The sequence below is a fragment of the Neopelma chrysocephalum genome, unplaced genomic scaffold (assembly GCF_003984885.1).
Source record: "Neopelma chrysocephalum unplaced genomic scaffold, ASM398488v2 Primary Assembly neopelma1_104, whole genome shotgun sequence".
NCBI lineage: Eukaryota > Metazoa > Chordata > Aves > Passeriformes > Pipridae > Neopelma > Neopelma chrysocephalum.
Genome location: NW_020897768.1, coordinates 1,353,236 through 1,379,399, shown reverse-complemented (window position 1 = coordinate 1,379,399; position 26,164 = coordinate 1,353,236). Strand labels below are relative to the sequence as shown.

Genomic DNA, 26,164 nt, shown 5'->3' with positions numbered 1-26,164 from the left:
TCCTATCACAACACTTTAGAAGATGAGTCCCTTTTTAAACATGTAGGTAAATTTTCCAGCAGTTTTTCTGTTTTTGTAAGATGTCTTGTACATTGTACTTCCTACAACTGATGAAGTTTAAAAAAAATTACAAGGGGGGTTGGACTAGATGACCTTTAAAGGTCTTCCAGCCCAAATTATTCTTTGATTCTATGTCTTTTCTCTTTATGAGCTGTTGGAGTTTTTTTGTTGGTTTTTTTTTGCTTGGTAAAATTACTGTCTTCTTTGGTTCATTGAAATCGTTAAATTTCACATGACACTGAGGGCGGTTACTTCTGTATTTGGTGCAGATCAAGCAGCAGAACACTACTTAAAATAATGCAACATGCTTGTTTTGCAGTGCATCCTCACTTAGTATTTTTCTCCAAGTTCTCCCATGTTCATACTGTGCAGAGATTGACTAAACAATTAGGAAAATAGCCATTGGTTTAAGTGCTATTTCCTTTGACCGTACATTGTACATCCTACAAGCTTGGTACTTTGCAAGAACTGAATTTAAGTGCTGTCTTGCACTCATTTCAATAGACAATATGAAAAGTATTGTGGATGGATTGTTAACTGCAGCTGCCTCATCCTGTTGAGTGTGTTGGGGGTACTTCTCCTTTTCTCAGGGAGCTGTGTAGCAGTGGGCAAGTTCAACAAGTTGTCCTAAGCCTTTCTTCATAATGATATCTCTACTCATAATAGGCAGGAGGAAAAGGGCCTAGCAGAGGTGGTTTTTATCCTGTGCAATTATGCAGATTGATGCAGCTGTTCTTAATCTATGTGAAATATTCTTGGGGTTCTGCATTGTATCAGGAGCAAAAGAAATAGCCATAAAGCATCAGAACTGGGGAGATGTCACTTATTTTTTTAAATTATAACTGCATTATCCTACAGAGATTCATTTTAGCTCAGTTATGGTCCTTCAACACCTAATATATACTGAATGTGTAGTTCCATGTTTCTTACACAAATAACATTCTTCAAAAAAAGTTTGCTTGTAATCCTCATTTAAGGCATGTTATCTACCACCTTCCCTTTTCACTCCAAACAACTGTAGAACAGAGTTATCTTGTATTTATCTTTTAGGGTATTCACAAAAATTGCAGATTTTACAAAAGAAGTAGAGTGCAACTCAGCAGGAATAATTCTGGGAGAATGTTGCTGCTAATAGAAGCAGTAGCTTGTACATTCGGTCTTGCAGCTTGTACATTCCTATAATTGTTACGTGGATACTTGACATTTGTTCTATTGTATTGCAAAATAAATGTTTTTTCTGAGAAAGTTATTTTCTTTTAAAGAGCACAGCAATACCTTCTCTGGAATGAAAAAAAAGTTCTGATATTTTACTTAATACAACTTTCAAACATGACAGTATTTCTTTGCTCACACTTGAATTTCCTTCTGTGATTTTCAGGCACTATTTGACTGGGTAGACATTGCTGGCAGCAAGTTAGCATCTATGTCCCCAGTTGGAACAGATCTGGAGACAGTGAAGCAGCAAACTGAGGAACTTAAGGTATGAACTAGTGATTTATTTCTTTTATATTTACATCTGTCTGCATTTATCTGTGTTGTTTAGTATTTTTCGAGGGTCAAAAGCAATTTTCATTTTCAATTTCTGGTAAAAAAGAATCTCTATGAAAATTTCCGAACATTTCATTGTAAACTTTTCGTTTTAAAATGTACTTAATTTTAAAATCTATTCCAAATTTCGGTGAAACTACCATTTTATTTTTTAATACAATCTGATAGCCCAGAAATACTTTCGGCATCATTCATTCTCTTTCAAAAGCTATAAGGTTATTATGTACAGGGTTCTTTTGCTATGACCTTTATGTTTTCTGGTTTCTAACGAGAACAGATTCTTTGAGGCTCTAAGCAAATGCCTCCAAAGCTTTGCTTCTACCATTATAGGCTTTATCTAAATGCTCACACAGGTCATGACATTCCCAGTACATGAGTAAGGTGAAAATAAAATTTTCAGGCTAACTTAGAAACCTATCTGCATGGGTCTGGATATGTGACTGAATATGCCTCTTGACATTGGTAGGCTGTTATGCTATACTTAAAAAGCAGGAATGTATAATGATCAGAGAATGTTCTTGGATTTGTTGCTCATTTGTAAATTTTGTTGGCTGTGGGTAGGTTGTTTTATCTATTTTATGGTGTAACTAACTTCAAACGAATCATAACCTTACATAGTTCAGAAAAACATACGTGTGCAGGTTTTATTCAGACTGCTGCACAAGTTATGTGTACAAGAGGGTGTTCTACTAAAGGAAAATTGCTTTCAGTTCTTTTGAAGAATAATTCCATTTGAAGTTTAAAGCATTATCCCATTACAACCACAAGAGCTAGAACATAGAATTATAGAATTACTTGTGATACATTTATTTGTATTCTTTTTCTGTTTACCATAGCAATTTAAGACAGAAGCTTATCAGCAACAGATAGAAATGGAAAGACTAAACCATCAGGCAGAACTATTGCTGAAGAAGGTAACGCAGGAGAGTGACAAGCACACGGTTCAAGACCCTCTCTCAGAGCTCAAAATATTGTGGGACAGTCTAGAAGAAAAAATTATAAGTAGACAGGTAAATATGCTTGGAGGTGGGGACTTTATTCATGACTCAGATTTCTGCAAAAAGATCTTTGTTATGTATAATGTTTATATTAATTTACACATTCCTTTTAGTTTGGAAATTACAGAACTATATGTAATAGAATTTGAATTTTACGGTTCATTGAGGAGTTTTTTTTTTTTAAAAAACCCTTTTTAAATTCTGTATCAGCAGTGCCCATTGAATCATTATTATTTTGTTTGGTAGCAGTTGAAAACATGTTTATATGGGCAAAAGTAATATTAGCTGCTGAACTGAGCACTTGAAAAAAACCCCAACAACTTAATATTTAACTATTTTGGTGTTCTTTCCATATATTATCAAACTGAGAGATTTTGAAGTGTACTATTTTTTCTAAACTGAATCGTACCATGACAAAGAAAAGATTTTAAAAAGATCATGCACCGAATTGCATTTATATTGAAATTATGTTTTAGTGATGAAAAACTACTGACATACCTGATGAGAGAACCTTCAAACTTAACTCTTCCCTAGTTGCATGGCTTCTTCCAATGTCAGGAATTTAAGTCTGGAATGTAAAGCTTTACAGTGGAATTGCCAACTCAGCTTTAATTGTAAAGCAGTTGCTTGTGCTGGATAACTGTTTCTCCCTGGTTTTTATGCATGGACTCTGCTCTGGATTATGGTGACTAATGGTAATATAAGACAATTCAATAGCACTGTGAAACTATTTTATGGTAAATTTTATTTTTACTGTAGCACAAGCTGGAAGGTGCCTTGTTAGCCTTGGGGCAGTTCCAGCATGCCCTGGATGAGTTACTGACATGGCTGACACATACAGAAGACCTGCTGAATGAACAGAAACCCGTGGGTGGAGACCCCAAGGCTATTGAAATTGAACTTGCCAAACATCATGTATGTAATTATAATGAATATTAACTGAAATGTTCTTTTGATATTTATCTTAGGGATGAGTCTTGTAAAACTTGATAATTCTCTACATAAATTTCCAAGATGTGGATTATAGCTGAAATGCAGGCTTGGAATAAATAGTGTCTTTCCTCTTACTCCTCCACATTCCTTCCTTTCTTGCATATGTTATGCAAGTGGCATAGGTTTTAGCCATAAAAGAGCTGCTCACCCCAGTCTCCACCTCTAATCACCTTCATTTGACCTAGGGAACTCAAAAGTTACTCGATCTGCTACTCTTCATGAAGCAATAAACTCCTTGATTATTTTTGTTTAAGCCAGGTTTCACAAACTGCACAACTGTTGCAGATCTCTGGTTCTTTCTTCCTTCTCAGAACGTAGTGATTTGGTGTTCTGAATTCGGCAAAATTGTATGTCAGTTGGGTCCAGCCAACACGGAGAATGCTTCTATGAAAATCTCTAAACCCCTCATCTTTTTCTCTTTGTTACTTACAATGTAGGGTTAACTTTTTAGTTTTTTGGTTTAGTATTTTTACTCATCACTGTGACTTTGGAGCCCATGGAAGAATGCTTCCACTGTGCCTTTGTTTTGAAGAGTATCTCCCAGGAGCGAGAGATCTTCCCTACCTCTTTGTGTGACACCACAGTTCATGATGGTGTATTCTTTCTAGGTTTGAAGATCTTGATCTAACCTCATATATCCTCTCCTTTTAAATCTGCCATTTAATTTTTAGCCTGCATATGATGTGAAAAGTATTCAGAGTTCATTTTGGGTTTTGAAAGAATTGATTGAAATTGACAGTAAACAGATAATTAAGGTATTTTCATTGTCTGTGTTAATGCAGCTATGCAGCTTCTGAAGGCTTATGTGTGGTTAGTTGGAATTTGAGCAGAGCACAATATCTACATGGCCTATGTGACTACTGTTACAAACAGGCCCTTTCAAAACAAAGTAAATAGAATTACAAAATCAGGTTCTGCTCCATGAACCTTTTATATTCTTACCTAATGGAAGTGTTTTACTAGTGAAGAAGCATCCAGACATCATTTATGTCTGTGCTGAAGGATTTCAGCAAACACATGAATGAATCTACTTCCTTTTCATAATACAGAGTTTATAGGTTAGAAAGTTCACACAGTAGTGCATCCTGTGGTAGCCTGGAAAAACATCCATCCCTTGAATAACTTCGGAAAGAATAGGCCTTGTTCTTAGTGAGTCTCAGCAGGAAGGAAGGGATAAAGATGCATCTGCTTCTGTGAATATCCCTTTTTTCACCATTAGGAAAATAAAATAATAATAATCTTCTAGTGCTTAGCTTAAAAGAATTAAAGTAAATGTGATGGGTATTCTGCATTCAAGGGCTACTTGTGACTTGCTGTTTCGTTATGTGCTCTATATAGTTTATTTTACAACTCCTTTGTATTTAGCTTTATATTTTTTCCATATGCTAGCATTTGAGGTAAGTTTGAGTCAGACCCAATAGAAGTCAGTAGTCATGAATTTTAGTTTCTTAGATAGGGTTTACCATTCCCTTCCCAAACATTTTTCTTATTTATTTTTCTGTTTCTGTTCTTTTTTGTTCTATATTAAAGCCTTCTTTTCCTCCCCTGTCCTTTTGAAAACAGGATTTGTTTCCCAAATGTCCTTTTTGCCTTGTGTGGTTTTACTATGGTTGGTGATAAAGGGTTCTTAAGCAGATGGAAAAGGACGTGTGGTGTTAGTACTACAACCATTCCCCAGATTTTAGCACAGCTCAAGTGTCCTGGTACCCTGACTCATGTGAAATGAGCCATGAAATGCATAGAAAGATATTGTGGCAGTCAGGTTGTTGTAGAGCACAGTGGGCACATAGTATTCAAAGAAAAATCATATTAAAGAAAAGCATGTCATAAATTAAGAAAAGTGAAGAAATAACTCTTCCCTAGGGCTACTAGGAACCTTTGATAATTTCAGAAATATGTATGTTCGGAGGGAATATATTACTTTTTCCAAGATACAAAAATAAACTTTGGCATTTTGGCAGGATGGTCTGTTAGGGCTTTTGATTGAAGAGGCCTTAGTTATTAGCTTTAATTGCTAATACCTGTGCTGATATTAAACTGTTGTCACTGGACTGCAACTAGTTCAGTCACTGTGATTGCCTTCATTCAGTGATTTACCAACATGGCCGGTCATACATGCTGTGTTACAATTGTAGGTGCTACAAAATGATGTTTTAGCTCATCAGTCTACCGTGGAAGCTGTTAAAAAAGCAGGAAATGACCTGATTGAGTCAAGTGCTGTTGAAGAAGCAAGTAACTTACGGAGCAAGTTGGAACTCCTGAATCAGCGCTGGCAAAACTTGTTGGAAAAAACAGAACAAAGGAAACAGCAGCTGGACAGTGCCTTGATCCAGGTGAACGGGAAATGATCAAATATAGAAATAACTCAGAAAAAGTGTCTTTTTACATGAAATACATAGATACATGTATTAGAAGTTCACCTAAATCAAAACCATAATGCAGACACCCCTGAATTTGGGAGAAAGTTTGAATGCAGCTGTATCTTCTGCAGCTGGCCTCTGTCTCTTCTATTACTGAAACAAGACTTCAGCTTTTGGTCTACATGTTTTTAAAGGGATAAATTTCTGTATTGGTATATTATTCAGGGAAAACATTGGTCTCACAGTAGGTCATTTAGCTTGCTTTCAGGACTTCCATGTTTTTTGGTTTTATCCTTCAGATTGAATTGAGCTAGTTTATATTTTGGTTTGCTTTTTTCTTTTTTTTTTTCTTCCCCTTTCATTTCATTTGATCATTACAAATATCTGATTAAATCTGTTGCCAGTCTACTTATGCACCTAAGCTGGTATTAGAATGGAGAACATTGTAAGTAAGGTCTAAAATGATATGGTGTAATTTAGGCGCAAGGTTTCCATGGTGAAGTTGAAGATCTGCAGCAATGGCTGACAGATACTGAACGTCAGCTGTTGGCATCAAAACCTGTTGGAGGCTTACCAGAAACAGCAAGAGAGCAGCTTAATGCACATATGGTAAGTATCAGTATTAGAATGCTTTGCAATTTGTGTTTCAGAACTAACCATCTTTCAAGAGTGTTTTTGGTAAATATGGAGCACGTTCTATGTATCATCATGTCTGTACAGTATCTTATAAAAATTTAATAACCTTCAAAACAGCACTTGTTTCCAGTGCAGTTTAGTAGTCTATTGGGACATATGCCCAAAGCTGAACCATTAATAGTGCTGAGACAAATAACATAGCTTTTGTATCCTTATTCTTGGAAAGAAAAACAGAAGATGTTTGCAGATTTTTCAGTGATTCCTTTTCTTTTCTCTTCTGACCCCATAAGTAAATTAATGCTTTTTCTAAGATTTGAAGATGAACCTAAAAGCAGCCCACATTTATTGAACCTTAAGAGACTTGATCCTTTATTCCTTACCTAACCAAAGCTGACATCATTAGCATAGAAGTAAGAAGGGCTACTGGCTCATAGAGCCTGTGCTTTAACTAGAAATGTCAAACTGACCAGGATGCTTTAATTATTCCCTTTCTTTCTCTTTAAGAAACATAGAGCCGTAGAGCTCCCATAGAACCGTAGAGCTTAAAAAAAGACACTTAAACTTGATCTCTTAACTCAGAGGAAGGTGGTTCATAGTGCTCCATTTATGTAAAATCATGCTATGCCATTAGACCAGGATATAAACTTCTGGTGATCTAAACTTCTGAACTCCTGGCTCAGATGTAACAGTGGTATTTACTGAACTGTCCTTGAACTCGAATATGCCTGACACAGTTTCCATTAGAATGCTGCATTGTCAAAGCATTAAAAATAAGATTTTATTTTGGAATGATGCTAAAGGTCATTGCTCACCAACATGGAGCACATTTTTTTCCTTCCTCTTTTTCCGCCAAAATTTACCAGTAACTATAATTGAGAAAGAAACTTAATTTACAGTTTTAAAATCAGTTGTAAAAGGAAGCTAGATCAAAACACAGATATAATCCTGTGGTTTTGAACCCCCCAATCCTTCTCTTTTTGTCTTAAAGGAAAAAAAAAGGGAAGAAAAGAGCTTTTTTTTTTTTATCCCCTGTGAGGGTGGGATATAATTACAATTCCCTGAAAGTCAGCGGAGCTCTTTGCTTTTTTCATCCTGGACTTAGTCAGATCAGGACCCAAAATTTTTCCATTGAAAACTTCAGGATTTTGTTTACTACATTCTTTTGCTATGCAGATGTTCTATACCTACAATGCTTACAGGTTGATTAGTTAAAAGACCTTTAAACTGAATGTAGTATTATAGTTGGACCAAGTCTGGCTGTCCCCAGTAATGTGTATTCTAGATGTACGATCATTCCCTAGCTGTACATGAACACTTTAACAGATGTCACTATACTCGTGGCCATCATATAACTTCAGGCATTGACTGTTATCAACCTTTAAAATAAAGAACTTGATTTTCCTTTAGTTAAACCTTATGTGCATATATGTGCTAGTTCTCTCTCTCTCTTTTATTTTTTTGTGGCTGAAATGTTGAGGCCAGGGTCATGTTGACTACTAGTCATCATAAGTTCCAAATTCAAACTTGGTCCTAAGTGATACAAACCATTTCCGACGTGAAACTGAAGGAGGAAGTTCTGCACGAAATTTTGATTTGTTTCTCTTTGGAAATAAAGTTATGAACCATCTTCTTGTGTATGAGGCCTGTTTCTACAGATATGAATAAAAGATCCCTCAACCATAATTAGCTCACAAATGGAATTGAGATTGGGCTGCATTTCCAGCTAAGGCAACTCCAGGAAAACAAAAGATATGAAGAGACATTACGGGGCACCAGTAGGAAAGGGGCTTAAAAAGAGGCCTTTTTATCTGTCCCAATGCTGCTCAAAACATCCCTCTCCTTTTCTTAAGACAATCATTGTTCTCAGTTTCTTCCTGAAAATAACTTTAATTGCTTCTGCCCTTTGGAGAGTGTGACTGCACTGCAAAATTAACCACTGTAATGGGCCGTTGTGTCAGGCTGAGCCCAGCCCCTGTGTTTGGAACCATGCCTGCCTTGCCTTGTCTCACCTGTGCTGTGCTTCTTGTGTTTACTTCTGAGGGGTTATTGTGCTGCAGGAGAGTAAGATGTTCTGGGGAGTTATGGAAACCAGAAATATTCTAGGGAGGTTGGGAGTGTAGGAGGAACTAGGTGACACCACTTTTCACAGTCCTCAGAAAGAAAGCGAAGAAGCTTTCTGTCCTGTCAAAATCTTAAGCTCATGATTAAACCTGCTTCCTGTTTTGCCCTCCTATTTGATCAGGTAGAAGCCCTGTGTACATTATCTCTTAATGCAAAGAAAGTGTTTGGTTTGGGCTTTTCTCCTGGGAATCAGAGGAAAAAGTAATTTTCCTCTTATTTGCAATCCATTTATTCCTCATCTCCTGGAAGACATTTGTCATTTGGGAGTCTGCAGCAACTTTGTACATTTTGTTTTGTCTATTAGAAATACTGAGTGTGCCCATTTGAGTGAGAGTGAGGCATGAGAGGTCCCAGACTCTTGCCAGCTTACTTTTAACATGGTTAAAAAAGCATCGTTAGTAAAATAGTGAATAGGTAAAACGTGTGTTACCGTTATTATTCCAGCTTGTTTTCTATGTCTGAAATGTCTTCAGTGCTCATGCCTAACAAGTGAAGGAAGATACAGCCAAAACAGACAATGTACAGTAGAACAGCCCTCCCAAGTTGTCCCACCCACTTTTGAAGGGAGTATTTTGGAGGTCTGGGCTTTCAGCACACTATGTAATACTGACACTTCTTGTATTTTGGCTACAGATGGACTTTAAACCAACCAAGCTGTAGCAACTCTTGTGTAATAAGTGCATAGTACTTTCTTTGCCAAGCGTTGGATCTCAGAGAAGACATTGACAGACAATACAAGTTCTCATTTCCTGAAGAACTGGGTCCTTTCTTTGCTCATTTGGGGTTTTATGAAGTACATATGTTTCCTTTATTAGTCTTAATCATACCCACTAAATGTGGGGGGAGGAATAAATGGTATAGTGGCATTTAGAAAGAGTATTGGATTTCTACCTTACTTGTTTTTTGGTGTTTTCTTTATTCAGGAACTTTGTGCTGCCTTTGAAGCCAAAGAGGAGACATATAAGTGTCTAATGCAGAAAGGCCAGCAAATGCTTGCAAGATGCCCAGAGACTGCTGAAACAAACGTTGAGCAGGACATAAATAACTTAAAAGAAAAATGGGAATCTGTGCAAACAAAGCTCAGTGAAAGAAAAGTATGTGTTTTTACATAAAAATGGAAGTGTAAATCTTGTGTTTAAGGGTATTAATGATCAGTGCTTTTATGCATGCATACTTACTTGATCTTTTATATTTAAAACCAATTGTAGAAACAGGCAGAATGTTTAGAAAGTACTGAGAAAAATGAGTTTCAAGAAGTTAATTACCCATACTTGGAAGGGGGAGGATGGGTGGGAATGGCTGAAGTATGTTCCATAGAAATACATTAACTGATACTGTTAATGCTCATTTAGTAGGACTAGGGTTTTTCCGGTTTTTATTGCAATAATTGTAGACACGAGAGACTCAATAACTGTTCAAGTTTATCTCCTTCTCAGTACAGAATTTCTGCATTAATTTTTCTAGTTTTTATCCATTTTTTCTTAAAATTCCCAACTCTCGGCCTTTTGCCACTTACTTCAAGTGACTACCTTCTGCTCTAACAGAACAATAGCATGATTTCACTGATATGCAACACACATATGACAACACCAAAATGACAATTGTGCTTTAATAAAAAGAAGTGGTTTAGGAAAACTTATTCTTTGTTTAGTGCAAGTTTGATGACCTCCTTGAGGCTCTTTCAAGTGCACTGCCACCTTAGATTTCTGAGATTTTACTGGTTTTGTGTTGAAATTGATAAATCCATATGTCCCATTAGGATTAAGTAGTAGAAGATATGTTCTAATGTGAAAAAAATTATTTTGATACTAGGTACTGTATTTTCTATTCATCTGTCATAGATAATTTTGTTGTTACTCTTCTATACATCTCATTGAATATGCTCAAATGTAGGCTGTTATTTTAAAACTCAGAAACTTTAAGTTGGAAAAGTGTTTTAAAATGCTCAACTAAAATGGTTTACTGCAAAGTGCTGAACTAAAATGGCTTCCTTGGCCGAAGCCCCTGCAAAGTATCAACTGCTATTAAAGTATGACCTATCTTTACAGACCAAACTGGAAGAAGCCCTCAGTTTAGCAACAGAGTTCCACAACTCACTTCAAGATTTCATCAACTGGCTTACTCAGGCTGAGCAAACTCTAACTGCAGCTTCTCGGCCAAGTCTTATCTTGGACACTGTCTTATTTCAAATTGATGAACACAAGGTATGTAAAGAAACAGATGTGTAATGTTTTTCTCCCACTCTGTGGAGATACTGTAACAATGTCCAAATGAACCCTATAATGCTGGCACTCAGAGAAACATTTCATTTGTTTTAAAATTGCATTTTATAGTCTTTCTCACTATATCATTTTTTATCAGACTGGGTTTTTTCAGTGTTTACCCAGCAACACAGTATTGAGTAATTTTCTCCCTTTTTTCCCAAGGTTTTTGCCACAGAAGTGAACTCTCATCGAGATCAAATCATAGAACTGGACAAAACTGGAACACATTTGAAATATTTCAGCCAGAAACAGGACGTTGTCCTTATTAAGAATCTGCTTATTAGTGTACAGAGCCGATGGGAAAAAGTAGTTCAACGCTTAGTTGAAAGGGGAAGAGCTTTGGATGATGCAAGGAAAAGAGCCAAACAGGTAATGGGACAACAGCTGTTTTACAGCTCTTTGAACTTAGCTGTAATTGCGTCCAGATTCTTGACAAATATGGTGCTTTAAAGCACTTACAAAGCAAGCCTGGGTTTAGTGTAACCGACAGTGTTGAGTTAGTGGAGCAATTTCTGTTATTCAATCATAGAGCACTTCATTTGGGAGGTGAAAGCGTCATTTTCAACCCGAGCAGTGACTTCTGTCTGCAGTACAGGACAGTCTGAAAGAAGAAAGTAACAGCATGGATTCCAGATGTGTATTAGTGCCATCTGTCCTCAGAAAGAAGTTTCACAATCAACCTCATATATTTTAAAGAATGTGATGACCCCTTTTCACTAATCTGTGGGAATATTCCTTAGTATTTTTGTCTTGGATCTATGTCATGCCCTGATTAATAGTCATCACTTATCACTCAATCTCTTATGTTAGTTACTAGACCAATATCTTCTGTGTAGTAATATATCTCCATTTATTTCCTTATAAACCTGGAGAGGTGTTTTGTTTTTTTTACACAACTTTCTTCACTGGGAAGCATTCGTGTTTCTTTCCTTTGATACATGTTTCCCTCACCGAGAAAGATAAATGAGAAGATGCAAAATGTGTGAGAGAAATGTAATCTGTTTAAATGACAATAGGAAGTTCTAGCTTCTTTTTATTCAGGTGAACATGATCATTCAAGATTTGGTGATGTTCACAGCCAAACCACGTTCCCATTTTCACCACTACCACCACTCAGCTCATAGAGCAAGAAGTTCTCTGAGCAATAAATTAGCCCATAAGCCAATCACGTTACTTGTTTTCGAGCCATTTCTCTTGTGCATTCCCACATCCAGCAGTTCTGCAATGAGATGGATTTCATCTCAATATCCATTTACAAAGCTGAATACAGTGTTAGTAAGATGACAACTTTCTATGTGGAGTGTTGAAAGAGTACTGAAGGCTACCAGTGTCAAGGCCTAATCAACAGCCCTGAACAACAGGGTCCAGGAGCCTTGAGAAGTTTCTGAACTAGTTTCTTGTGCTTTCATGTGTAGGCAGCCCAAGCAAGAAGAATTTTCCAAAGAGAGAGAAACAACCAGCTTAGAAAAATCAAAACCCAAAGGGATGCCACTTCGCGAAAGCTCGTTGAATCTTTAGTTTTTCCCTGCTTCCTTCCCCAAAGTGCTCTTTTTGTCAAAACAGGAAGGAAGATCAAAAATCTGTTCCTTGCCCGTCAAGATAGCATTTGATATAATGAGAGCATTCAGAGGTGTTACAGGGAAAATCTTGGGCAGTCATCCAGACAGAAGTTTTCTCCAGTGATTTACTGCTATCATCCTATATAAGCAATAGCTAATCCCCATTCTTTCTGTATTTACTATCCATTACTAAAAATGTAGAAATCTAAATGGCCAACACATCAACAGATGTTACCAATGTCTCTGACAGATGCATACTACGTGTGCACATCCTGTACATTAAAGGTTGCTAATTCACTTAGGAGAAGGGAAGCTAAATACAGTGGGCGCGTGGTTTAACTGGTTCTGTTTAAGAGACCAGGGAGAAAAAGCACATCAAATCTTGTCAAAGTCTGCCAGTCTTGGTTGGAGTTTAATGTTTTTGAACTGTTTTATGAACCAGTGAATTTTAAAATCCATGCAAATCTCACTTTTCTTTAGTTCCATGAAGCCTGGCACAAACTTATGGAATGGCTGGAAGAGTCGGAGAAATCTCTGGACTCAGATCTTGAAATTGCAAATGACCCTGATAAAATAAAAACGCAGCTCGCACAGCATAAGGTGAGTCATGAAATGCAAAGTGCCAAGTGAAATGTAGGTAAGTCTATCGGCCTTGTGCTGATCAATCAGCAAAGAAAGTAGATTTGTGGCCTCACTGCAATGGAGTGTTTATTCACATCAAATTAAATGGTGTTTTAAGAGGGGCCGAGTGAAAAAAAACCAAACACTTTTCATAGTACCTGATATGTGGGGGAATGGTTAACAGTGAAGAGGAAAGACAATAATACAGGATCATGGAAACTTTGAAAAGCACATTTATACCATTTCGGAATAGGAATCTCTGAAGGGGCTTTCTTTCAGTATTTATACCAAAAATTTACCATCCACTTATTTGGGTTGAGATTTTCCTTTTAATACTGCAGGATGAATTCAAAACTGAAAAATAATCTTGTATTTTGGTTGGCAGTTGCTTTTTATGTCAAGTGGAAATGATAATGAAATCCCCTAGAAAGTACAGTAACACTATTAAGAGTACAGGCAGTTTCTCTTCATGAGATTCCAAATTCTGAAACCAGTTTTCACAAACCCTGCTGTCGTAGGTGAAAATGTAAAAATCTCCCTCATTCACCTGGCTTTTCAAACATGTAATGATAATGTAAAAGCTCGATAATTTTAGCAGACACAGAGCAGAAGGAAAGGCTAAAGTAGTCTTTACTTCATTTTTACTTCTCTAAAATGTCTAGAATAATATATTATTGAGAACCAAGTGGGTGCATGATAGAATCCTCAGAGATATGATTGTGCCTTAAGATTTCTCATGGAGCAGTTTCATCAGAGACAGAGTATTGAAAGACTGTTCATTTTTCTACGTTCTGGCACATATTTACTTTTTATGTCAGTTTTATGGTTCTCTATTTACTCCTATGTTTTCATTCTGCACAATATCCCCAAGTGTTTACATATCTAACTTTTTATTTTTGCTGTAGCTTCTGGTGATTGCTTTTTCCTCCAACAAGTTTTGTCATGTATATTAATGATTTGTTACTGCATCAGTCTGTGAGAAAGCTGACTGTTGGTCAAGCAAAAGTGGTTTACCTGTGTTTGCTGTTAAAACTTTTAGATAAAACCTACATTGACATTCTGTTATGCTGACTCTGCAATTTCAGTTTGTTTTGGGATTGCTGCTGTTGCCAGAATTTGAAGTTGGTGATGGGAACTGGCAAGGGGGAATCTTGCTGTCAGGACAGTCTTTCTTGTCTCCTCTGACTCTTAATCTTGTAATCCTTTCACTCCTCTTTTTCATTATGTATTCATCTATATATATATTTACCTAACGAGTATTGTCAACACTTTGTGACTTTGCTTTGAGGTCCTTTCAGGACTTTCTTCTGCCTGTATTCTTCTCCCCTCTTCAGAAATGTTAAACTTGGTAAACTTGATATTTACCTTATACCTACAGGTTTTATGAACCCAAGCTTCTTCCTCACATGGATTGGCAGACTCATCCTTTCTGTCATTGATATAGCTTCTTTCATATAAAATGCCTGCAGAGCATTTCTGCTTGAGTTGCTTGAATCTCGTTAAGGAATGGGATGAAATGTGCTACAGGGACATAAGGATTGAAACTGGTGATCTGGAGGAAAAAAGATGAATGTGTGTGACAGAGGGAGTTCTGTGAACTTTGTGACTTCAAACTTCAAACACCACCCCCTCAAGAAATCAACTCAATTGTTTTTTAATGAGTTGTCAAAACTCCCAGCACTGCAATGTCCTTCCTTGTATTTTGAGTCTTTTCCTTCCACTCCCACATATACCCCGTGTCTGTCTTTGTCTTTTCTGTCCAGCCTTGAAGGTTTCCTTGCTCCATTTAGTTAAGGATTTTGCTGTCCGAATTGAATGCGTGCTGTAAGCAATAATTTGGACTCGCTTTTTGCCAGCTGTTACTGCCAAAAAAAAAAAGTCCCTGAAAAAGAAAAGCCAAGATAATATGTTTTCTCTCTCACTCATATCTAGTGTGTTGCCAGGGACTTTTGGGGGTTATTCATGGTCTGTTTATCAGAATTTTTTTTTTCATTTTTAGGAGTCAGGAATGGAAAAAGCAATATTAGGTCACCCAATCTATTCCTGTGCTAATGCTGAGTGTTCCTTACAGTAAATTTCTATGAACCTGGCTAATTTTATCTGCATGTGCCCATCTTCCTTAGAAGGAAGGTAGCTAGATGAGCATAATCTCAGTAATTAACTTACTTGTCTGCTCCTGGCAGCTTAAACTAAAATCTACTTTCAGTTACACGTCTGTGAAATCAAATGAAAGTAGATATGATGTAGTCTCTCAAGGAATGAACTGCATGACTGCAACCCTTTGCTCACCTTTAAATCTGTTTTTCCTGTATGATCCTTCTCTGGCAACAATTTAATTGTATTTCCTGGTGCAAATCTAGTAACACTGTGCACGTAGTGTTAAGTAGTTAACAAACCCCATCAAATAAAAGAAGCATAGACGTATTGTTTATATTGAAGGAACTTTTATAAAAAGCTGATTGAGTATCTTATTTATTTTTACTGTAGTGCTAACTTGACAATTATATTTTTTCTTAAAGTTTGTTTCCTTTTTTATATGAGGAAAACAAAAGGACAGTGAGGAAATACTAAATTACAAAGCAGATGTTGCTTTTTTTTGGTAACAAAAAAAAAAGAAAAAAAGAATACTTGATTCTATATATAAGAGTTTCCTTAAAGCACACTTGCGATTTATGATTTTTTAAACTGATTTCCTGCTAGTGGTTCATGAAGGTGTGAAATAAAATATTTCAAGCATTTCTGCAATTTCAAAGCTGCTGCGTTGGGCTGGTGTTGTCTTTTGGAAGTGTTCCTTTACTCTGTCAGTTGGTTAATTCCTCTGTGGTATCAGATGAACTGTGTTTCTGTGTGCTCTTCTGTGCCTGTGGAAATCTTCGAGAGGGTCTGTGCAGAAGGACCTGTGAGAGCTGGCAGGCAGATGCAACTGCTGTGTCACTGTCATTGTTCAAAGTCCCTGGGCACAGAAACCTGCTGGTGATCTTGATTTCTAGTACAAACTGAGTTACGGGGCTGTCACCTGACTTCTTGTGCCTGGATCTACACTTGTGGCATACAGTTGTTCCCAATTACAGTATGTTTCAGTCTTAAGAGAGTTAAAGGCTTATGGTTGGAGGTTTCCCAGCTTGCCCACATTGAGCTAAACCAGAATAACATCTGTAGCTCTTGGAGAGCTCTACAAGTGGCTTGAAATCCTAGTTTGTAAGAATGTAATGTGAAGAATGCTCAGTTAATGGCTCCCAAAGTAGCAGTTCTTTCACTACCAGGCACCCCTTGCTGAAATTTGGGAATATTATGGTAGGACAGGAATCATTGCCCTCACTGAAGGAGAGATTTTGTGGAAGTTATTCCAGTAGGCATAGAGCTACAGTCTCAGAGAAGGACAAAAAACAGGGGTCTGCCATTGTCAAGCCCCACATAATTTCAGGTGCACTATGGCACTAGCATAGAAATTTTGCAGTAAGTTTAAAATATTCTTGCAGCAACATTTACAATTAACATTGCAAATAGTATGTCAAAAATTAATTAACAATGACCTGTAAGCAGTTAATGATATATGTTTTTTTTCTTCCATATGTGTAGGAATTCCAGAAATCTCTTGGTGCCAAACATTCTGTGTATGATACCACAAATAGGACTGGACGTTCCTTGAAAGAGAAAACCACCTTGGCTGATGACAATTTGAAACTTGACAATATGCTGAGTGAACTAAGGGATAAGTGGGATACAATTTGTGGAAAGTCAGTGGAAAGGTAAATGAAAACTCTCTAATTATTAATCAAATAAGAGAAATGCTTAGGAAAATTCTTTTGGCTTCTGTTTTGGCTTTTCTTGAGTAAAAGTAAAACCAGAGTGGCTAACTTGTTTGATAATTAGTAGTGTCAAAGCAGTAAAATACTGTAAATGCATGCTTTCCTGTATGCATGGTATGGAAGAAGGGTAGGGGGAGGGAGGGGAAGGAAGAGTCCTTTAAAAAAGGGAAACTGATTGAAGTTCTCTGGAGGTGCTGGTTGACAGCTGGCTGAATGTGAGCCTGCAGCGTATCCATATGGCCAAGTGGGCCAATGGCATCCTGGCTTGTATCCGCACTAGTGTGGCAAGCAGAACCAGGGCAGTGATCGTTGCCCTGTACTCATGTTGCAGCCTGCCCCAGAAGGGGAGGGTAACCCAGGTTCTTATTAATAAATCCCTTGGGGTGGATTAGAGTGAAATGACATGGAATAATCCGTGTTTGTAAACATACATATGTAGGGTTTATTTTAGAACAATTTTGTTTCAAAGGTAAACAGGTATGTTGCTCTTTTGGGTGTTATCATCTATAGCAATATAGCAACATTAAAGCATAGCAGTATAGCACTATTAAAGAACAGCAATGTTAAAGCACCTATAGCAATAAAGCATAGCAATATAGCGCTATTAAAGCATAACAATATTAAAGCATAAGAATAACACTTAAGGAAATGCATTAGGGAGAGAAAGGGAAAGAAAGGATAAGGGTGGAAAGACATATATAGTCACCGCCCACAGGATCCAGCGATGAAACTTGATAGTTGCAGCTTCCATGTCTGTTGGTTGAAGTGGTGGTCTTGGTCCGTTGGGGCTGGGGGAACCCCCCCCCGCCAAAACTCAAAGATGTTATGAGTTATTATACACTTCTAGCTCAGGTGAGAATGCCTTGTACCTCCCTGGGGCAGGGAGTTTTACAATGGATAGTATCATGGGACATGTCACTGATTCTCTGACATCTTCTAAGAGATTGGCAGCTGCCTATTGTGTCAGCATCATTCAGGATCCGTCATGGTCCGATATTTGACATGCATAGCCCAAGCTAGATGTGCAGAGTTATGTAAAGGGAAGACATTGGCATGATAAGAGGGATTCTCCCACTTTGCAGGATTTGCCTCTTCTTAGCCTCTTCCGTTATCTGGAGATCCAGTTTGTAGCTTCAAGTATTCATCTGCACCTAGGATGGCTGGACAATGGCACCCCCTTACCTGATTTGAAGGCCCTTTGGCAGTATTCAGGGAAGGGTGGGCTTTGCTGGGTGAGCAGCTGTTTCTTTTCAGTTTGCAAAAGTCTTTTGGTGATCTTAGAATGTGTAAGTCATTAAATGTTTCAGTCTCTGACAACTTGGCACTGGTGAGGCCACACCTTGAGTGCTGTGTCCAGTTCTGAACCCCTCACAACAAAGAACTTGAGATGCTGGAGTGTGTCCAGAGAAGGGCAATGGAGCTGGTGAAGGGTCTGGAGCACAAGTCTGATGAGGAGTGATGAGGAGCTGGGGGTGTTTAGCCTGGAAAAAGGAGGCTCAGGAGGGACCTTATTGCTCTCTAGATGAAAGGAGTTTGTAGTCAGATGGGGATCAGTCTCTTTTCCCAGGTAACAAATGACAGGATGAGAGGAAACTGTCTCAAATTGTACCAAGTGAGGTTTAGATTGGATATTACAAAAAATTTCTTCACTGAAAGGGTTGTAAAGCATTGAAGCAGTCTGCCCAGGGAAGTGGCTTAGTCACCATCCCTGGAAGTGTTCAGAAGATGTGTGGATGTGGCACTTTGGGGTCATGGTTTATGGTGAACGTAGTGGTGCTGGGTTAACAGTTGGACTCGATCTTGCTGGTCTTTTCTAACTGTCATGATTCTATGATTCTGTTATTTTATGCTGAAAATGTTTTCTTGAAGTGTATAAATTATTATTTTGCATGCGTGTTCTGGGTTTTTTTTTCCCTCCCAGACAAAATAAACTGGAGGAAGCTCTGTTATTTTCGGGACAGTTTACTGATGCTCTGCAAGCTCTCATTGACTGGTTATACAAAATTGAACCTCAACTAGCAGAAGATCAGCCAGTACATGGAGACATTGATTTAGTGATGAACCTGATTGACAATCACAAGGTAATTCCAAAAATACTTGTTTAATGACTGTACTGCTCATAAGTGTAACATTTTAATGCTGTCTTTATCTTTGACTATTCTGTAATTTTTAGAAATATGGAATAGTTTTGTAACACAAACATGTAATCAACAGTAGAAAATGCTATAAAACATACATGAAAGAGGACAGCTCCTAGTGACTCATTGACACCAGTTAGGATTGAGATAGTCCATTTAATGGTGCTATCATGTGTATTTATGAATATCATGTCATAAATCACAAGTATGAGTTTATAAATGTGTGTCTATGAGCAAGAGATGGCAAAAATTGTTTTACTGGAAAACTCTGGGGCAGACATCTCTTTTTTTAGTCCATCTGTTAACCAAATGTCCAGTGCACTTGTCATGAGTGCAGCAGCCTTTCAGACCTGTGGGGCTGCTGTATATTTATCAAGCAAAGTAGTTGCAATGCTGAAGTTATGCACAGATTTCAACTAGACCATGAGCCAGGAAGCTTGCATCAGAAAGCTGCAGTATTTTGTTACTAAAATGATTTAGGAGATGAGAGCAAGTAGGAGATGTTGGAGTTTGCCTTTGAATCCCAGTTTTGCTGTTCAGTATGTCAGAAGAAACGACTGTTGAAGTTACTTGTATTGCAAAGGCAACACATAGGCAGAGCTCTGGAGCCTGGGAAGATCATGAGGTAAAGGTCCTTCTGTTCATCCACCACTGACTTTCAGTATCTCCTCCCCACTGAGGAGAAGATTTCGTCCCTCATGAAAAAGTGTTTGGAAGCATAGGTTGTCTATAAAAATTAGGCTGCAATTGCTTCTGAAATCCCACTGTGTATCACAAGTAAGTTGTAGTCAGTGGCATGGTATACTGTAATTGCCGTATCTTCTTTTAAGAGCTTCCTTTATGTAACTGGAGCTTGTTCCATCTACTAATGTGAATGTTTCTTCTCCTTTGATTTCTTCTCATAACCAGTAGTTTTTTGTTATTTTTTGCATAAGTATGCCTTAATGAGTTAAACATTTCAAATATATTTGATGGTGCCTAGGTTTTCCAGAAGGAGCTCGGAAAAAGAACAAGTAGTGTCCAGGCTCTGAAACGCTCTGCGAGGGAGCTGATAGAAGGCAGTCGTGATGACTCTTCCTGGGTCAAAGTTCAAATGCAGGAGCTAAGCACTCGCTGGGAGACAGTTTGTGCCCTGTCAGTATCCAAGCAAACACGACTGGAACAGGCTCTTCGGCAGGTAAGGAATACTACTGTCACTACATGTACTCTGTGAGAACTAGTGAAAATATCTTGCAGTCTAGTTACCAAAAATTTAATTTCATTTTCACTTAATGTCATTCGCTTTCATTTCATTTGAAAATACTAATTTCTTGCTTATGCATTGCTTACCTTGTCTCCATCCCTTTACCACGGCACATAAATAGTGCCTCTTAGCATTTATTATTAATGTTATTATTAGTCTCTACCACAAATGCAAAACAAATGTTTCAAAGACCTTACCATCTAAGGAAATCACTGAAGTTGCAGTCAAGCATGAAGGATGATTAAGAACTATGCCCCATTCACAAGAAGCTGGAGATTGCAATTGTATTTATGCTTTTTGTGCCTTATTGGAAAGAAGTAAATTTCTGTATTGAAAACTTGTTTACATTGGCACAATTACAATGCACGGTGAAGTACATTGCAGAAAAGATAGTTGTGCTGAGTGCACTTGAGTTAGAACAGTCTATGTATGTCAATACTGTCTGGTGCCAATCCCAAACAAGTAGATCTATCTATATTGTTTCCAAACCTGAGATAATATGGATGTACAGCTCTCTGAAGATATACTAGCTTGGACTGATGCTAGGATGGGGCTCCTCCAATAGTAGTGTATCCACTGTGTACAAAATTCCTGCTCTGCTTTTCCCAGGGTTTGTCCAGCTCTCCAGTCTCTCAGCAGACACAATCCTAAGCTACCTCAAACTCTTAATTGTGTCTGAATATGGCTGTGCCCAAAGGTGAATCTTTCTTGTTTCTCCAGACATAAAAGGGTCACGCTCCCACAGGCTGTCAATTCATTTTGCTTAACTGGTGATTTAGGCTGTGCAGAAAATACAGTTCTCATCTTTCCAGCTGGTCCCTGAAAGCAAAGCACCTCCCGTGTAATTTGTCAGTGTAAAGGCATGACATTCACAACTGAGCTGCAAATACACTATAAATCAGATGGCTAAAAGCATGAACAGGCTTTTAGGCTTCCTATAATTTTTTGAGAAGCATGAGCTATTTTTACAGTTATGAAAATGTAGTACTGTATATCATTGACTTTTTAATGGAAAGATAATGTGCCAGTACTGCTGTGTGATTAATGATTCTAAATGTGGGCTCAGTCTCCTTGTATAAGGTGCAGTGTGTCTGTCAGATCCCCTCATGAGTGACCATGACTTTTTGTATTTTAACAGGCAGAAGAATTCCACTCTGTTGTTCATGTCCTTTTGGAGTGGCTGGCAGAGGCAGAGCAGGCTCTTCGTTTCCATGGCATCCTTCCAGATGATGAAGAGGCCTTGCGTACACTGATAGAGCAGCACAGGGTAAGGAAGAAAATGAAGAGGATCCTCTTCATTCTAACTGGTCTGACAGAGGGTAAAATAGAAGAAAGGAGGCAGTCTGTCCCATGTAGTTATATCCAGCATCCAGTGTTGGTTTTTGAAACTCTCTATAAAAGAGAAGCTAGAAATTTAATGTAGTTGATAGTTTGATGTCCATAGTGGTTTTGGGCTCTTGTTTGAGTCATCTTGGCTTACTGAGGAAATAATGGGCCTTTAGAAAGTTGCTGTAAACATTTAAAGACAGATTCAAACCCCTCTGTGCAATATATGATGCCTGCAATTACAACCCAGATGGCTACAGTAGCAAAAGTATATCTATCATCTTAGCACCACTGATCAAAATGGCATATGCTTTTCTTTCGAGGTCATTTGTAAATGTCGGCAGAATGATGTTATCATCCATTAACCTTTTGTCATGGTGAAACAGCGTGCTGTCATACTTCATAAGCATTAGGTACTGAAATACTGCAGTGGCATAGGTACTGCAGAAAGTAGATTGTGGGCCATCAAACTAACTTTGCAGTAATGAAATGGGAAAATGCCTAACTAAAGAGCATAGAGGTCATATTTTCACTCTCCAAACAGGAGGCTACAAACATGCACATGTAAGCCCATGCAAAACTTGTAAGTATAGTGCGCACAGTGTAACAGAACAAATTGTAAGGCATGTATTTGTTCATCATTGCTCTGAAGAAAGTTAGAGCAAAACTTGCAAAATGGAGAGTGGAAAAGCATCCTGTTTAAATTGAGTTTGGTAATGCTATTATGCAGAGGAGTGCATGCAAGATACAACTATTTAACAGTTCCTAACTAGGGAGTTTTCAATGTACTTAGTATGCAATGTTTTGGAAAAGTTGTCAGTTTTAATTTAGGGCCCTGGAAACTGGGTACTATTCATTAGCTGGGGAATGTATGTATGTATGCATCAAATGTATGACTAATGTTGGCAGTAGCAACCTAATCTCTCTGATGCACTGAAATTTGTCTTTAGCTGCTTTTCCTTCACGTGTGCTTCACCAGTTCCCTTTTAATTGATTTTTTGATCTTCTGAATACAGAGAAAAGAATGGAGTGAAATCTTAGATCCACTGAAATAATTAGAAAAAAAATCTTAAATTTCTTCTTCTGCACTGTAGATGGATTAACAAAATAGTTCTGTACTAAAGTTCCAAATTAAGCTGCCAAAGCTGAAGCATAACTTGGAACATCAAAGCAAAGCAAAGTTTGTCTCTGAGAAACCCTGTCCAGCTGGGAAGGATGATTGCTAGCACAACACAACCAGCCTCAGTGTTAGATGTGGCCATACTGTATTCAAACTTTTTAGTAGGCTTTGTAAGAGGTTCTCCCAAACACATTTTCTTCTTAAAAGCTAAAGAATAGAAATACATAAATTGTTAAACTAAGAAAGATTATGGCACTACTGCTTTACCACTCAGTCTTCCTTGAATAAGTGATCTCTCCTTTTAAGTTTATAACATTAGCTTTCAAGAAGAAAAAACAGAAAATCAGGGAAGAAGGAATATGTATTCCTTTTACACCATATACCATTATGTATTATAATGCTGCAATATTAATATAAAAATGCATTATTGAAATTATTTACATAAATATGAAATATATATTCCTTTTGTCACTGTGGTTCTTGTAAAATAGTTTTGCTGCATTTGTGTTCAGTTGTGTGTTGAAAGGTTTCTTCTGGACAATATTTTATCCAAATGGTCCATCTTTGCCTATTTCTGATTTTATTTTCTTGAATAATGCACATGATTTAGTGAATTCTGCTATCTCAGCCAGACATTTCTGTCACTCATCCCCCTCTCTGGGGGCTGAGATCTATAGTGGATTAATACACTACACTGCTGAATGAGAAGCATCCCATCTCTTCCCTTGACAATGTGTCTGTATCACTGAATTGCCACAGAGCTCAACACAATTGAGTTCATCCCTTACTGAGTTCATCCCTTACTGAGGGAAAGCTTAATACACTGTATGTAATGCATCATAGATTTAATTTTTGAGATATTCAAGTATAGCTGGGCAGGGGAAACAATGTAGTTGCTCATTCTCCTCCTGGCCTTGGCTTATTTTGGTAATCTCATTACAACCCACTTCAACTTTTCCAAAACTATGTTGAACTGAAATATTCTAAGGACTCACACATTTTTATGTTATGATTGGGTCTTAAACTCTGACAATAAGTTAAGCTTAAATCAAAATCAGTTAACAACAAATCCCTTTAAATATGAAGCCTACATATTCCAGCCTTCTAGAACAAAGTTGAAGAGATTGTCTTTCACACTTTTATTTCATAATAATTTCATACTTTGTAAAGGCACAGGATAATGTCATTATGACCTGTTGAAGAATCTATTTTTGCAATGTTTTGGTGATTTTGAATTTTCTAGGATCTTACTTCACTCAAAAAAATTCAACTAGACACTGAGAGATGTCGGGAGTTCCAGTTAAGGGTTCTCACTAAGAGAACATTTAGGCAGAATAGTAAAACCGTCGTAGTAAAAATAACTAACTGGAAAAAAAAAGGAAAAAAAATAGAAAGCAATGCAAGCTATAGAAAGGATGGGAAAAGTCCTCCTTCAGTTTTTTTCCTGTTGGTTCCCCCCTGCACCCATTTGTGGTCCTGCCATCATAGGAATAACAATGGCTATGAACTTGGATGCCTAAAACTGTAAACATCCTTTTGCTTTTACCAGATTTTTCCCACATGGCAGCGCCTCTGAAAACAGATGGTTAATTAGCTGTCTCTGTTCTTACTGTGTCTCTCCCCCTCAGCTGCTGAGTTTTCACATTTGTGTTAGTTTAGTATAGCTGCTCCTGAGCTCCTCTGTCATCTTGTCTGAGTGTGTAATTATAGTTGGACATTTCCAGCCTCTGCCAGGAGGTTGATAGTTTATTATGAAGAATTTCTGTAACTGACAAACCAAGTCATTGAAATGTTGCTGGTAGTGATTCTAACCATCATATAGTTTGTTTACAGCACTTCTAAATGCTGTGATTTTCCTTTGTTTTTTTTTAATAAGGGTATGTGTCTTCCAGGTATTTAGAGAGTGGGAGGCTTTTAAGGAGTAGCAAGCTGGGATAAAGGTTTTAGAGCTGTGTTTAGTACTTTATGTGGAATAGGCTTTTTAAACATTTTAAGCTTTTCTCATGCAAATTAAACTTGCCTTTTGCAAGTTGAATGTTTTTGAGCAATCAAGAGGCTCATTGACCGTCCAGATTATGCACTCAGATTTCTCTTGCAAATTTTTTCAGCATCTAATTGAAATTATTACCTCTGCTTTAGGAATTTATGAAGAAATTGGAAGAGAAAAAGGCAGAACTGAATAAAGCAACAGGTATGGGAGAAGCTATTCTGGCTATCTGCCACCCAGACTCCATCACCACCATTAAGCACTGGATAACAATCATCAGAGCCAGGTTTGAAGAGGTCAGTATATGTCAAACCATCTTCATTGCAGCAGTCCATCTTTGGTTGGAACATAGCTGACAACTAATATGGTAGTTACACTGGGAGGAAAAGATCCAGCTGTTGAGAACTAAACATTTAAAATACCTATGAGGATAGATGTTAATACCATGTTTCCCTAGGTTTTATTTCAAAACTTGCAGGGCTTTAAGAACTAAAGCAGATGGCCAAGCTTCCTTGTTTGTATGTATTAAAGGAAATACTGTCTGACACTTCCCAAGTGAGGAAAGCCAACAGTTTCTAATTGTAAACTTAGAAGTTACAAAGGACAGAAAATACAGGGCAAATGTGAAGGATTTTCTGATTGCATCAGAGAGGATTTCTGTCCAACATATTCTTAATCTAGAGATTTTCAAATTATTGAAGTGGCTACAGGTAGGTTGCAGAGTGCGTACCACCCTCAACTGTTAAGGTGGTATTTTCTGTTTTATATTAAGTTTAAAGAAAAACAAAATACTGGTGTTAGTGAAGTATGGCTTTAAGAGTGCCCAGGAGGAAGATGGAAGCCAAATCCTGTGTGATTCAGAAACTTACACATATTGTCTGTTAAAATTCTTAATATGCTGCCTGAAAGTGCTAGTTACTGTGTTTAGCAGCACCTAATCCTGAATATCTGTGAAAAAAGTGTGTTGAACTAGGAGTTCTAGTTACCTAGCTACCTTTAGTGATCAGCCACTACATTTAACACCTTTGATATTCAAACATCAATAGGCCTAAGAGGTAGCTCTGGGTTTACAGTCAATAGAGCAATTTTAAATACATTGTGAAGAATTTCAGATGTGCACCTACTCACACATTGGTTCCTTTATCAAGGTTGTAGCATGGGCTAAACAACATCAACAGAGACTGGCAGGAGCCCTGGCTGGACTTATTGCTAACCAGGAATTGCTGGAAGCCTTGCTGTCCTGGTTGCAGTGGGCAGAGACTACACTAACTGAAAAAGATAAAGAGGTTATCCCCCAGGAAATTGAGGAAGTTAAAGCACTTATAGCTGAACATCAGGTAAGGAATGCTAAGTGTCACTTACACGGTGTTCACATCTCAGC

At 37.7% G+C, this 26,164-nt stretch overlaps 1 protein-coding gene across 12 annotated transcripts in view; it reads left to right on the top strand.

Moving 5' to 3' along the window:
* The window catches only part of DST (dystonin), a 305,079-nt gene that overhangs the window by 261,497 nt on the left and 17,418 nt on the right, over positions 1-26,164 (top strand). For all 12 annotated transcript variants that reach the window (XM_027695988.1, XM_027695993.1, XM_027695999.1 and 9 more), the window contains 15 exons: positions 1,439-1,540; positions 2,445-2,618; positions 3,366-3,521; positions 5,735-5,932; positions 6,440-6,568; positions 9,640-9,810; positions 10,765-10,920; positions 11,143-11,349; positions 13,020-13,139; positions 16,740-16,909; positions 18,891-19,050; positions 20,090-20,284; positions 21,489-21,617; positions 24,936-25,079; positions 25,932-26,120. In XM_027695988.1, coding sequence (XP_027551789.1) covers positions 1,439-1,540; positions 2,445-2,618; positions 3,366-3,521; positions 5,735-5,932; positions 6,440-6,568; positions 9,640-9,810; positions 10,765-10,920; positions 11,143-11,349; positions 13,020-13,139; positions 16,740-16,909; positions 18,891-19,050; positions 20,090-20,284; positions 21,489-21,617; positions 24,936-25,079; positions 25,932-26,120 — 2,400 coding nt within the window. The remainder of the gene's footprint in view (positions 1-1,438; positions 1,541-2,444; positions 2,619-3,365; positions 3,522-5,734; positions 5,933-6,439; positions 6,569-9,639; positions 9,811-10,764; positions 10,921-11,142; positions 11,350-13,019; positions 13,140-16,739; positions 16,910-18,890; positions 19,051-20,089; positions 20,285-21,488; positions 21,618-24,935; positions 25,080-25,931; positions 26,121-26,164) is intronic.